General features: G+C 40.5%; 1 protein-coding gene across 1 annotated transcript in view; it reads left to right on the top strand.

Moving 5' to 3' along the window:
- The window catches only part of KIRREL3 (kirre like nephrin family adhesion molecule 3), a 952,257-nt gene that overhangs the window by 566,718 nt on the left and 371,641 nt on the right, over positions 1-13,898 (top strand). The window contains exon 4 of the mRNA XM_070765424.1: positions 6,790-6,939. Coding sequence (XP_070621525.1) covers positions 6,790-6,939 — 150 coding nt within the window. The remainder of the gene's footprint in view (positions 1-6,789; positions 6,940-13,898) is intronic.

Genomic DNA, 13,898 nt, shown 5'->3' with positions numbered 1-13,898 from the left:
TTATTTATTTTGTCCAATACACAATAATACACAATGAAGGTTATAGAGGATATAGTAGAGAAGAAATACAAGATATAGGAGAGACTATAGGACAAGGGGACAGAAGGCATTCTAGTGCGCTTATATATGCCCCTTACTGACCTCTTAGGAATCTGGAGAGGTCAACCATGGATAGTCTAAGGGTAAAATGTTGGGGTTTAGGAGATGATACTAGGGAGTCCGGTAATGAGTTCCACGCTGCAACAACCCGATCACTAAAGTCATGTTTTTTACAGTCAAGTTTGGACTGGTTAATATTAAGCTTGAATCTGTTGTGTGCTCTTGTGTTGCTGTGGTTGAAGCTGAAGTAGTCTTTGACAGGCAGGACATTCCAGCATGTGATCTTGTGGGCAATACTTAGATCATGTTTAAGACATCGTAGTTCTAACCTTTCAAGACCCAGGATTGTAAGTCTAGTTTCATAGGGTATTCTGTTTCGAGTGTTTACCCATACTTTTGACCACAAGCTGGGAAATAATCTCTCTTTTTGTGGGTATGTGGGTGTGCCTTCAAGGTAACTACGTAGATATTTCCCTGCAGTATGCCACTGCCTTTTTCTTTTGTCTGAGAGAAAGTGACAGGCAGTGTTCCCTCTAATTTTTTGGGGGGGTGGGCGGAAAAGTATAGTGTGCGGCACAGAAATAAATAAATAAATAAATAAATAAATAGATAGATAGATAGATAGATAGATAGATAGATAGATAGATAGATAGATAGATAGATAGATAAATAGATAAATAGATAGATAAATAGATAAATAAATAAATAGATAAATAAATAAATAAATAGATAAACAAACAAACAAACAAACAAACAAACAAATAAAAAACCCACCCTGTTTTGCCTCAGAGAATTTCAAAATAAAATACTGTACTGTGTGTCTATAACAGTGAGCTCATAATAGGGCAACTCTATCAATATCAAAATGCCACTTAAATAGTTGAGCTAGTTTCAAACTAGATTTTGATTTTCTTTCTCTCTTCCTTACTCCCATTCTTTTTCTTTTTCTTTTCCTTCCTCTCTTTTTTCTATCTGTTTCTCTCCCTCTCTTCCACTCTCTCTCCTTCCCTCTCACTCTTTCCCTCTCGGCTTCTGGGCAGGTTTGGAAAACTCTGAGTTGATGATGATTTTTAAGTGAGTGATTGCTCACTGCTCAGCTTAGAGGGAACTATGGTGACAGGCCAAAGATTTTCCAACTGCTTTGTGTAGGATTAAAATTAGAACAACAGAGTTGGAAGAGACTTTGGAGGTTTTCTAGTCCAACCCCCTGTTTAGGCAAAAAAAAACCCTCTATGCCATTTCAGACAAATAGTTATTCAATCTCTTCTTAAAAACTTCCATTGTTGGAGAATTCACAACTTATGGAGATAAATTATTCCACTGATTCTTTCTTCCTTGTGGCAGCCCTGGAAATATTGGAGCATTGCTATCATGTCTCCTCTAGTCCTTCTTTTCATTAAACTAAACATACCCAATTCCAGCAAATGTTCTTCATATGTTTTAACCTTTGGTCCCCTAATCATCTTTGTTGCCCTTCTCTGTACTCCTTCTAGAGTCTCAACATCCTTTTTACATCGTGGTGACCAAAACTGAACGCAGTATTCCAAGTGTAGCTTGACCAAGGCTTTATAAAGCGGTATTAACACTTCACATGATCTTGATTCTATCCACCTGTTAATGCAGCCTAGAACTGTGTTGGCTTTTTTGGTAGCTCCTGTACACTGCTGGTCCATATTTAAGTGTTTGTCCACTAGGGCTCCAAGATGCCTCTTAGACTTACTAGCACTGAGTCAGGGACCACAAATACTTGTGTATTTTGTTTTTCTTGCCTAAATGTAGAACCTTACGTTTTTCACCATTGAAAAAAATATTGTTAAATATTTCATTAGATAGCGCCCAATGTTCTAGAATACTTTTTACCACAGCTTTGGATCAGTGCCTTATCGTCTAGACCAGTGATGACAAACCTATGGCACAGGTGCCACAGGTGGAACAAAGAGCCATATCTGCTGGCACGCAAGCCATTTCCCTAGCACAGCTCCAACATGCATGTGTGTGGTGGCCAGCTGATTTTTGGCTCACACAGAGGCTCTGAGAGGGCGTTTTTGGCTTCCAGAGAGCCTCTGGGTGGATGGACAAGGGCATTTTTACCTTTCCCTGGCTCCAGCAAAGCTTTTGGTGCTTGGGGAGGGTGAAACACAAGCCTACTGGGCCCACCAGAAGTTGGGAAACAGACTGTTTCTGGCCTCCAGAAGGTCTCTAGGGGGCCGGGAGAAGCTCTTTTCACTCTTCCCAGGGTGTGGGCACTCACATATGTGCGATAGGATGCGTGCATACTCTTTCGGCATCCAAGGAAAAAAAGGTTTGCCATCACTGGTCTAGACCAAACAGTCTGTCATGGAAGTGGTTAAGACCAGCCTATTTTGCTTCTTCCCTGATTTTCAAACATTTGTCTTTATGCAAGTGTTTAGCTGCACTGAAGACCAGTTTGGTCCAGTGGTTAAGGCACCAGGGTAGAGATCAGGAGTTATTTTCTCACTCAGCAATGAAAACCAACTGGGTGACTTTGGGCCAATTACTAGGAGCCTCTGAGTTCTATTTCTGTCAATTCCGATGCCTTGGGCATCAATGCTGGCTGAATAGCAATAGCATTCCTTTGAACCAGTCCCTCTCACTCTCTCTCTCTCACTCTCCCCAATTCACATCACAAAGTTGATTTTTTTGGGGGCGGGGAGGGGAGAATCATAAGTGGAAAAAGTATTATATACATTCACTGCCTTTACATTATGTTCTGTCGGGCTCTCTGGTAGAATCCTCCCAAAAATTCACAGGTACAAATTTCAGACACACACACGTTTGAAAATTCAAAACAATGTTCTTTATAATGAAAATTCACTTAAACCAAGCCCTCTTTTGGTATAGCAAAGAGCCCTCGTCTCCAAACAAACTGGTAATTGGTACACATCCCTTATCAGTTCTGTGATACTTAGCTTGCAGCTGTGAGGGAATTCACAGTCCTTCTTTCACAAAGTGAAACACACTTTGCTCTGGTTTAGTTTCAAAGCGGGGGGAAATCAGCACGCAAAAAGTCAAAGTCAGTAAAGCAGTCACGAAACACAACGATCAGATAATCCTCCACAATGGCCAAACCCACAGGCTGCTATTTATAGCAGCCTCACTAATTACCACAGCCCCACCCAACCACAGGTGGCCTCATTTTCTTTGATAATAATCTCTCAGTTGTTGTTGCCTATGCATCGCTCTCCGCATGCGTGGCTGTATCATTAACTCTTGTTCTGAATCCAAGGAGGAGCTAGATAATTGATCTCCTTCTGAGCTGTCTGCCCCACTCTCCTCCTCCCTGTCACTCATGTCTTCTTGGTCAGAGGAGCCTTCATCAGCAGATTCCACCGGGGGCAAAACAGGCCTGCAGCATGTGGATGTCTCCCCCACATCCATAGTCCTTGGGGCAGGAGCTGGGCCAGAGCTAACCACATTATAAATAATAAATATGGGATTTTAAAAAAAGAAATAAAGCTCTATCTTAATTCTTTTGTTTTCCACTGCAGAAATCCTATCTCCTGATCCCAGGAGGCCATAGAAAAAGGCTGACCATGCTTGCTCTGAATACCATGTGCCTTTCTTAATTTTGCTGTGAGCCAGCCAGGTTCTCGAGGGACTAGCCCACCCTTTTAAACTTGTATAATACGTATACAAGTTTAATCAAGAATAATACTTTTGTCAGATTTGTATCCTACCACAGAAATAAGCAGACCCTTGGTGGCTGCTTCTGCTTGTGATAAGAATCAAACTTTGAACAATTGTGTGCCTCCCAGTGATAAACAGCCCAGTGTATGGCATACAAATAAACAGAGCCTTTGACAATTTGCCATAAAATGAGAATCCTGCTCCAGGCTTCAGAGCAATGATGTGAGAGCCCTTTTCTCTTAACATACCTAAGGGAGTGATCTATGCATTCAAGAGGGACCGAATCAGCTTCAGGGCATTACACAAGCCAAGTTCCGTTCTTTCTTTTTTTTGCTGAGTTAGCTTATTTAAAGAAAATGTTCCTGTTCTCCTTACTAAGCTTCGTTGTCTGCATTTCGAGATATAAGTAATCAACCATCTTCTTTCACATCCCCTTGCTGGTGGGAGCTGCACACTGCATATTGTTAATATATTTGAAACACTTTGTTCTCTGCCTACCCAAATTTGAGGAAACCTTAAAACGGATAACAAGAGCTAATGTGGCTGACATCTCATTCTGAACAATTTGAGCAATTAGCTTTTTGGGGTCTGATTTCGCAAGCTGGGGAGTTCTGCCTGTTTGTGGAATTCCGGCTCAGCTAGTCATTTAATTAACTAAATGCAAACAAACTCTTCATTTGTTTTGCTCGCAGTTCATGAGAGCAAATCTTGCTGTTGCTAGCTTGGCAGGGGGAAAAAAGGCTTGAAAAGCTTATAGGTTAATGCCAAGATACCTCTGTCTTGCAGCTCATTAACAATATAACTTGAGAAGAAGTGAAATTTGGAGAGGTCTCTGAACCTTCCATCCCTTAGAAAACTGGGAAGATGAAATTAAAAATGCCCATTGCTCCATCAAGATCCTACTAAACCTCTGCAGTCAAAAGCAGTTAATAAGGCCCTCCTGTTAATGTCCACATAAGGCCAGCATTTTGTAAACAAAGAAGCTCTTAAATAAAGATAAGCTTCATCCAGGATGCTGTTTTCACAAAGTTTTCACATAACAAACACAGTTTGAATAAAGTTCTTGGAATACTTTGTGTACTTCAACATTCTTCTAAAGAAAGATTCCCACCAGTATGCTTAAAGTGTGAAGTTTCTAAATGGTTTACATTGGTTTAAGGTATCCCAACTATGTGGTGCATAACATTCTCTTCTGGGCATTAGAGAGGTCCTCTTCTTAAGAGTCCACTTTTACTCAACACAAAGCAAAGCAAAACTAAACAAAACACTCAGTGGAGGCAAGAAAGTAGGAAAGAGTTGAAAATGATGTTTTAAAAAGAAAAACTCCTGCAGTGGAGAAGGGTTTTTCTTCTTTGTCACCATTTGTCCTTCTTGTGAAATAATGCCTAGCTTTGAAAACAAACCTGTTGAGTGGGTTTTTTAAAAAAATAGTTGAACTTATTCATTTGGCACTAAGTTTCCTTCTTCAGATTGCCTTCAAAACATTTTGGTTGGTCAGTAGCACCAAATGCCTTCCTTCCTTCCTTCCTTCCTTCCTTCCTTCCTTCCTTCCTTCCTTCCTTGTGCTCCAGTTTGGAGGGTTTCCCAACTTATTTTTGAGAGAAATTGTAGGCAAGAAAAACCATCCACTTTAGAATGTCTTCGTAAGGGCACACTTGAAATACTGCATTCAGTTTTGGTTGCCACAATGTAAAATAGATGTGGAGACTCTAGAAAGAGTGCGTGAAAGAGCAACAAAGATGATTAGGAGACTGGAGGCTAAAACATACAATGAGCTAGAATTGGGTATGTCTAGTTCAATGAAAAGAAGGCTTGGGGAGGAGGGTGACATGACAGCAGTAATCCATTATCTCAGGGGCTGCCAGAAAGAAGAGGCCGTCAAGCTACTCTCCAAAGCACCAGAGGGCAATGGATGGAAACTAATGAAGGCAGTAGTGGGTTTCACTTACCTTTGCTACCGGTTCAGAACTGTGAATATGCATGCAGCACTTTTGTTCATGCTTAGGATGACATCTGCAGGGGTGGGGGGAGCCTCCTGCCACCACCACTACTGGTTCTCCTGAATGGTTCCACCATTGAGTTGAGAGAAGGAGAGAAGCAACCTAGAACTAAGGAGAAGTTCCCTGACAGTTAGAACAATTAATCAGTGGAACAATTTGCCTCCAGAAGTTGTGAATGCTCTAACACTGATAGATTTAAGAAGATCATGATTTGTCTGAAATGGTATAGGGTTTCCTGCCTGAGCAGGCAGTGGGACTAAAAGACCTCCAAGGTCCCTTCCAACTCTGTTATTCTGTTGTGTTCTGTGGATATCTTCAGAAGAAGAAGAGTAAGCTTAATGCTCCAGAGTGCTGCAGAAAATTGGATGGGTTTGGAAGGTCTTGAAATGAAGATTTGGAAAAAGAATAGGAAGATGTGATCCAACTTTTTTGAAGAGTCCTTCTGTCATTTTCCTTTTTAAAAAATCTCAGCACCTGAAAAAGTCAATAGAACATGACCTTCTCTGTGGTGGCCCCGGCCCTCTGGAATCACCCCCCCCCGTAGATTAGAACAGCCTCCACCCTCCTTGTCTTTCGCAAGTTACTCAAGACCCACCTATATCGCCAGGCATGGGGGAACTAAGACATCTCCCCCAGGCTTTCTTATATTCTTATATTTTATGTTTGATATGTATGTGCTGTATGGTTTTTAACAGTTGGGGTTTTTAATATAATTTTTATTGTTAGATTTGTTCCATTGTATGCTGTTTTTATTACTGTTGTGAGCCACCCCGAGTCTTCGGAGAGGGGCGGCATACAAATCTAATAAATAATAATAATAATAATAATAATAATAATAATAATAATAATAATTATTATTATTATTATTATTATTATTATTATTATTATTATTATTATTATTATTATTATTATATGAACAGTCTTGTCTGGTGAATGTTGAATTATTCTAGATTTCTTCTTGATTGGGAGTGGGGTAGGGGGGAAATCGGTGTACACTGCCTACTTATTAGTCTCAATTCTGGTTCCACTATGTGCCCCACAGGTTATCCACGCTATTTGGTTGTGGGGGATCACTTGTCAGGTGAGCATCACCTGAAGATCCTGAGAGCAGATCTCCAAGATGATGCAGTCTACGAGTGCCAAGCCATTCAAGCGGCCATCCGTTCCAGACCAGCCCGGCTGACCGTTCTTGGTAGGGATTTCATTTTTTCTTGGGAAAGGATGGGATTTATTTCTACCCCAAGTGGGAAAGGAATGAAACGTCTTGTGAAGTGAGCACCTGGTTTTCAGAACAGAGGTTGGCATTGCATGGTAAGAATTACCTGGGTTATTGCAAACGAATTTGCCTGAAGGCGATTCCAGGGGGAGGTCAACATTCAAGAGAGAAAGGTAGGTAAAAAGGGCAGTCCTCTGATATATTTCCTTAATGGCAGTGCCGGGCGTAGCTGTGATCAGAGATGGGGATGAAGATATAATGAGACCTTATCATGGTATAGATAAGGGCATGCAGATATTAAAGGAAGGAATGCAGAAATGACTGTGTAAAGACATATAACGCTCCTAAGCCCTAAAAATATCGATAGACTGCCGAAACAGCTACAGCGAAGAAACTCCAACCTTTGAAGCAAAAATGGGTTTATTGGGACCCCCACAACTTTAAAACTGCCTTTCTTTGACGCTCTTTGACTGTAATCGCTGAAAATTCAAATTGCCTTTTTTGGCACCTTTTTAGACATCAAATATGTGGAAACTTTAAATGCAAACATTGGCTTCCCACAGAGGAAAGGATCACAGAATGAGTTAAAATCTCTTCCATTAATCGTAGTACAACCACCATCCCCCACAAAAAAAACCCAAAAAACCAATATCTTACTGTTTGCATCACCCTCCTACCCATTGTAGCTGCCAGGTTCTTAGCCAAATTTAAGTGGGGCACCCAGTTGTTGAAAGTTTACCCTGCTGTAGGTAGCTATTTTCTCTAATGCAATGAGAGAGAAAGACTGAAGGAAAACTCGTAAACACCTCTCTTGCTGAACATATGGGATTTAAATGTATTGAAATTCTTCTTTTGTTGGAGGTCAGAGTTGGCTATGTCCCAAATTAAACACTAAAAATATTGAATATAGCGCTTCACCCAATTCTTACCTTATTTACATCACAATGGCTTTTGAACAAGGTCCTTTGTATTCCTTCACTCCTAGTCTTTCGGTACCAAACCACCACCTCAATATGCCTTGGAAGAGACAAGTAAACTTTTTTAAAAAAAAACCTCTTGATTAAGAAGTATCAGTTTGTCTGATTTTGATTTATAATAGATCCTGATGATTCTGAATGAATAACTGACAGGAACAAGATTTATGTACACAAACCCAGATGAAAAATATACATCTAGAATAACTCCCTGCAGCTACTAAAAGTTGAGATCTTATTATGATTGAAAAGTGTTTTATGAGTGGAGTCTGTATGAAAGAGAGAATTGGGAACTAATGTTCATTCATTATCATTCAGATGAGTGGGATCTTCTAGATCACAAAGGTATGGAGCTTACCAATAAATTGGAAATAAAAGAATTGTGTGCAATGTAGCCATGGACATTGTTTATCCTGGGGAAGTTATCCAGTGAGAGTTTTTATGATCTAGTTTGTGTTCACCATTTATTATTAGTCTGGTTGGATGAAAGATCTTCATTGGCACCTTCTAGCAAGAAATGCTGCAGGAATTGTGCAATGCAGTGAGCCTGGTATCTTTTGCTATTCTAAAGGTGGTGGGTTAAACCTATTATGTCCTAAAAGTTCACATCCTGTCCTTAGAATCTGGGTGGGGGAAGGATGTAAATTTTAATCACATCACTGGAGGAGAATAGACTGGCCCTGGATTTCTTAATGGGCATCTGCTGTAGGCTATTAAGAAAGACTGGGGGCTGTCTCTAAGAACACATTTCTCCTTTGGGGCAATATAATATTCTACCCAGAGGTGGTTCCTCCCAATTTGGACAAGTTCTATGGAACCAGTAGTAACTTGGCGGCCTGGGTTGCAGGAATTGGCAGTGACCCAGGCCTGCAACGCCCCCAAAACAGCTCTCTCCCTGGCACCATAGTTGCTGCCACCTTTTTTTTCTTCTTCTGCACATGCACAGAAGCTGGTTTAGTATCTGTGCAATGCATCAAGGAGTGATCCAGCTGTGAGGAAAAACAGAACGCACCCCTGATTCTACCTCTTTTAATATCTCCCCAAATATTATTATTATTATTATTATTATTATTATTATTATTTATTAAATTTGTATGCCTCCCCTCTCCGTAGACTCGGGGCGGCTCACAACAATAGTGGCAAAACAATGCAATACAAATCTAATAATTTAAACTAAAAACCCATAATTTAAAAACATGCACACAACACACCATACATAAACAATATAGGCCTGGGGAAGTTATTTCAGTTTCCCCATGCCTGACGGCAGAGGTGGGTTTTAAGGAGTTTACGAAAGGCAAGGAGGGTGGGGGCAATTCTAATCTCAGGGGGGAGCTGGTTCCAGAGGGTCAGGGCCGCCACAGAGAAGGCTCTTCCCCTGGGACCCGCCAGATGACATTGTTTAGTCGACGGGACCCGGAGAAGGCCAACTCTGTGAGACCTAATTGGTCACTGGGATTCGTGCGGCAGAACGAATCCCAGCGGAAGATATTTCTGTTGGAAATAGATAGTGGATGTGGGAGGAGCTTGCTTGGATTGGTTGACTAATCGTTGATGATAGAAAGCAATGAGAACTTCCCATGTTTTATTCCACTGCAGTGAGTATGGAGGAGTGGTAGTAAGAGGTGTTTTTTTTCCCCCTCCGGAAGAAAGCTGTTCATGCAAGGACTTAATAGTACTGTAATTACTTTCTGCTCTCTCCAGGATTATAGCTAGAACCTCTCCAGCAAATTAATTCACGTGAAGTTCAGGTTTTGCATGAATTTTGCTATGTTGTTCCTATGTCTTGAAACCTCTATGTGCAGACTTTACCTTCCACGTATAAGATAGGTTGTGTTTTGCAGAGAAATATTACAGTCTTGAAGTTGAGGCTCAATGCAAACTCTCTCTTTGGATTCAGAGCTCCTCTTTTGCTAGTATTCGTTGAGGCTTCTGCTTGATATTTACTGGCTCATTACCTGACTGTTGGGTCATGATTTTAACACTCTATTATGCTGGAAGTTCGTAATTTGGTCTCTTCATTATCCCTGCTGCTTGGCACTCTCTACTTCTGCAAACCCACGCTGCTACGCTATTCAAGACTACATCTGAAGGTTCTGCAAGAGACTGATTAGTTAACCTAGAATATGATAAAGGGAGAAGAATGTGAATGACCAGGCCAACCCCTCTTAAAGGTACAAGCAATGTTCTGACTATTCAAATAATAAAAGTGTGCAGAACAGAGAGCCAAATTTCTAAAAAAATAAATAAAAAGGTGGGATATTGAAGAGGTTTGAAAAAGTGCTTTAGAGATCTCAGATGAACTGCCAATCTTCAGTCAAGCACACTTACTTTGAAGGAAGCCTCATTGAAACATAGAAACATAGAAACATAGAAGTCTGACGGCAGAAAAAGACCTCATGGTCCATCTAGTCTGCCCTTATACTATTTTCTGTATTTTATCTTAGGATGGATATATGTTTATCCCAGGCATGTTTAAATTCAGTTACTGTGGATTTATCTACCACATCTGCTGGAAGTTTGTTCCAAGGATCTACTACTCTTTCAGTAAAATAATATTTTCTCATGTTGCTTTTGATCTTTCCCCCAACTAACTTCAGATTGTGTCCCCTTGTTCTTGTGTTCACTTTCCTATTAAAAACACTTCCCTCCTGGACCTTATTTAACCCTTTAATATATTTAAATGTTTCGATCATGTCCCCCCTTTTCCTTCTGTCCTCCAGACTATACAGATTGAGTTCATTAAGTCTTTCCTGATACGTTTTATGCTTAAGACCTTCCACCATTCTTGTAGCCCGTCTTTGGACCCGTTCAATTTTGTCAATATCTTTTTGTAGGTGAGGTCTCCAGAACTGAACACAGTATTCCAAATGTGGTCTCACCATCATTATATATAGTGGGATCATAATCTCCCTCTTCCTGCTTGTTATACCTCTAGCTATGCAGCCAAGCATCCTACTTGCTTTCCCTACTGCCTGACTGCACTGTTCACCCATTTTGAGACTGTCAGAAATCACTACCCCTAAATCCTTTTCTTTTGAAGTATTTGCCAACACTGAACTGCCAATACAATACTCAGATTGAGGATTCCTTTTCCCCAAGTGCATTATTTTACATTTGGAAACATTAAACTGCAGTTTCCATTGCTTAGACCATTTATCTAGTAAAGCTAAATCATTTACCATATTACAGACGCCTCCAGGAATATCAACCCTATTGCACACTTTAGAGTCATCGGCAAATAGGCAAACCTTCCCTACCAAACCTTCCCCTATGTCACTCACAAATATATTAAAAAGAATAGGACCCAGAACAGATCCTTGTGGCACACCGCTTGTAACCTGACTCTGCTCAGAATACTCGCCATTAACAATAACTCTCTGATGTCTACGCTTCAGCCAGCTGCAAATCCATTGAACTATCCAGGGATTAAGTCCAATCTTCACTAATTTATCTATCAGCTCTTTATGTGGAACCGTATCAAAGGCTTTGCTGAAGTCCAGGTAGGCAATATCCACGGCACCACCTTCATCCAACACCTTTGTGACATAGTCAAAGAAATCAATGAGATTAGTCTGACATGATTTGCCTTCAGTAAAGCCATGCTGATTTGGGTCTAATAAGTTATTGTTTTTTAGGTGCTGATTTATCCTCTTTTTGAGTAGAGTCTCCATCATTTTAACTACAACTGATGTCAAGCTAACTGGCCTGTAGTTACCAGCTTCTTCTCTACTGCCCTTCTTGTGAATAGGCACAACACTGGCCATTCTCCAATCCTCAGGAACTTCTCCTGTTAACAAGGATTGGTTAAACAAATCAGTCAGTGGGGTAGCAATGACAGATCTGAGTTCTTTAAGAACTCTGGGGTGGATGCCATCTGGACCCATTGCCTTATTTATCTTTAATCGTTCAAGTTCTTCTAAGACATCGGCTTCTAAGATCACTGGAGCTGAATCCGTACAGCTGGAAGCAATGCTATATCCCTCTATAGTATTATTTTGTAAGGTGTCTTTTGAGAAAACTGAACAGAAGTAGCTATTGAAATGGTCAGCGATCTCCTTATTCCCATTAATGCATGTATTATTCCCGGTACTAAGCTTCGTGATGCCGCAGTTTTTCTTCTTCTTATCATTAATATATCTGAAGAAGGTTTTATCCCCCTTCTTTACAGATTTGGCAATTTCTTCCTCTTTTGAGGCTTTAGCAGCATATATTATCTGTTTCGCCTCCTTCTGTCTCATTTTATATACCTCCCTATCAGCTATACTTCCAGACTCTTTATACCTCCTATAGGCAGCCTTTTTTTCATTGACTGTAGCCCTTACATCATTGCTAAACCATAGCGGTTTCTTCTTCCTTTTACCTTTAGTTATTTGTCTTACATACAGTCCAGTGGCTTTTAAGATGGCCTTTTTTAATACAGTCCACTGGATGCTCGCTCCTGCCATTTTATCCCTCCCCTTTAATTCATTATCTAAATATTCTCCCATTGCATTAAAATTTGTTTTTCTGAAATCCAATACTTTGGTTGCATTATAGGATTGCTCACAATGAGTTTTTACATCAAACCACAAACATAGATGGTCACTGCAACCTAAATTTTCTCCCACCTTGACATCTGAAACCCAATTCCCATTCGTAAAAACTAAATCTAGAATATTCTCCCCTCTAGTTGGTGTCTTAACCAGCTGTGCCAGAGCTGCTCCTGTAAAGGCCTCTACTATATTCTTACTTTTGCATGTAAGGGCACTGGGGATATTCCAGTCAACATCAGGCATGTTGAAATCACCCATAACCACAATATCTCCCTTTACTGCCATTTGGGTAATTTCATCCACCATCTTGTTGTCATATTCCTCGGATTGCCCTGGAGGCCTATAGATCACCCCAATTCTAATGACAGAACCGTCTTTATTTTGCATGCAAATCCAGAGAGTCTCTAGATCTTGACACGTATTTTGAATTAGTGTTGTTTTTAGACTTTCTTTAATATAAATGGCTACTCCACCTCCCCTTCTCTCTATTCTATCCTTCCTATACAGTGTATATCCTGGTATGGATATTTCCCATTCATTAGAATCCTTAAACCATGTCTCAGTTATGGCAACCAGGTCCAAATTATCTCTAGATATTATGGCCATTAATTCACAGAGCTTGTTGCTCAAGCTTCGAGCATTTGTGCACATTACCCGAAGAACATTATTTTCGTTATTAGTTTGCCCCTTATCATCAACAACTACATCTATATTATTTGCAGCTCCCTTTTCATAAGCTTCCAAAAACTGCTTTATCCTCATTGGTCGGGGACAGAAATCACCCACATCAGTTACATCTCTGTCCCCTTTACCTAGTTTAAATGCCTGTCCAAAAAAGTTCTGAATTCCTCACCAAGCACCTGGGTACCTCTGTATGATGGATGCAAACCATCCCTCTTAAACAACTCCCTATTAGACCACCTACTGACATCATGACTTACATAGCCAAAACCTTCAGCTTTACACCACTGCCTTAACCACACATTAAACTCTCTGATACACGTTGTTTTATCCTCTTGGCCACAAACCGGTAACACCTCTGAGAAAGTCACTGAATCAGTTATTTTACCCAGCTCCACACTTAGACATTGAAAATCTCTTTTTACTACATTAACATTTCTCTGGGACAAATCATTTGTGCCAAGATGCACCACCACATCAACGTTATTACCTTTACTCACAGTCTTAACAATGTTTGTAATCCGCCTCCTGTCCCTGCTGGCAGTGGCCCCTGGGAGACACCTCAGCACCTTAACCACATCCTTGCTCTGTCCCAAATCAACACCTCTAACGGTCGAATCACCCACAAGAACATGCGTCCTCTTTTTATTTCTACTAACTGTACTTGATGGTTTGGTGACATTTACGACAACTTCCCCTTTGAACATCCCCTCATTCTCTGCCTGAGGGACCTTGCTAATATCTC

This window comes from Erythrolamprus reginae, chromosome 12 (genome assembly GCF_031021105.1).
Source record: "Erythrolamprus reginae isolate rEryReg1 chromosome 12, rEryReg1.hap1, whole genome shotgun sequence".
NCBI lineage: Eukaryota > Metazoa > Chordata > Lepidosauria > Squamata > Dipsadidae > Erythrolamprus > Erythrolamprus reginae.
The sequence above is the reverse complement of the archived record's forward strand: the minus strand, read 5'-3'. Positions and strand labels throughout refer to the sequence as shown.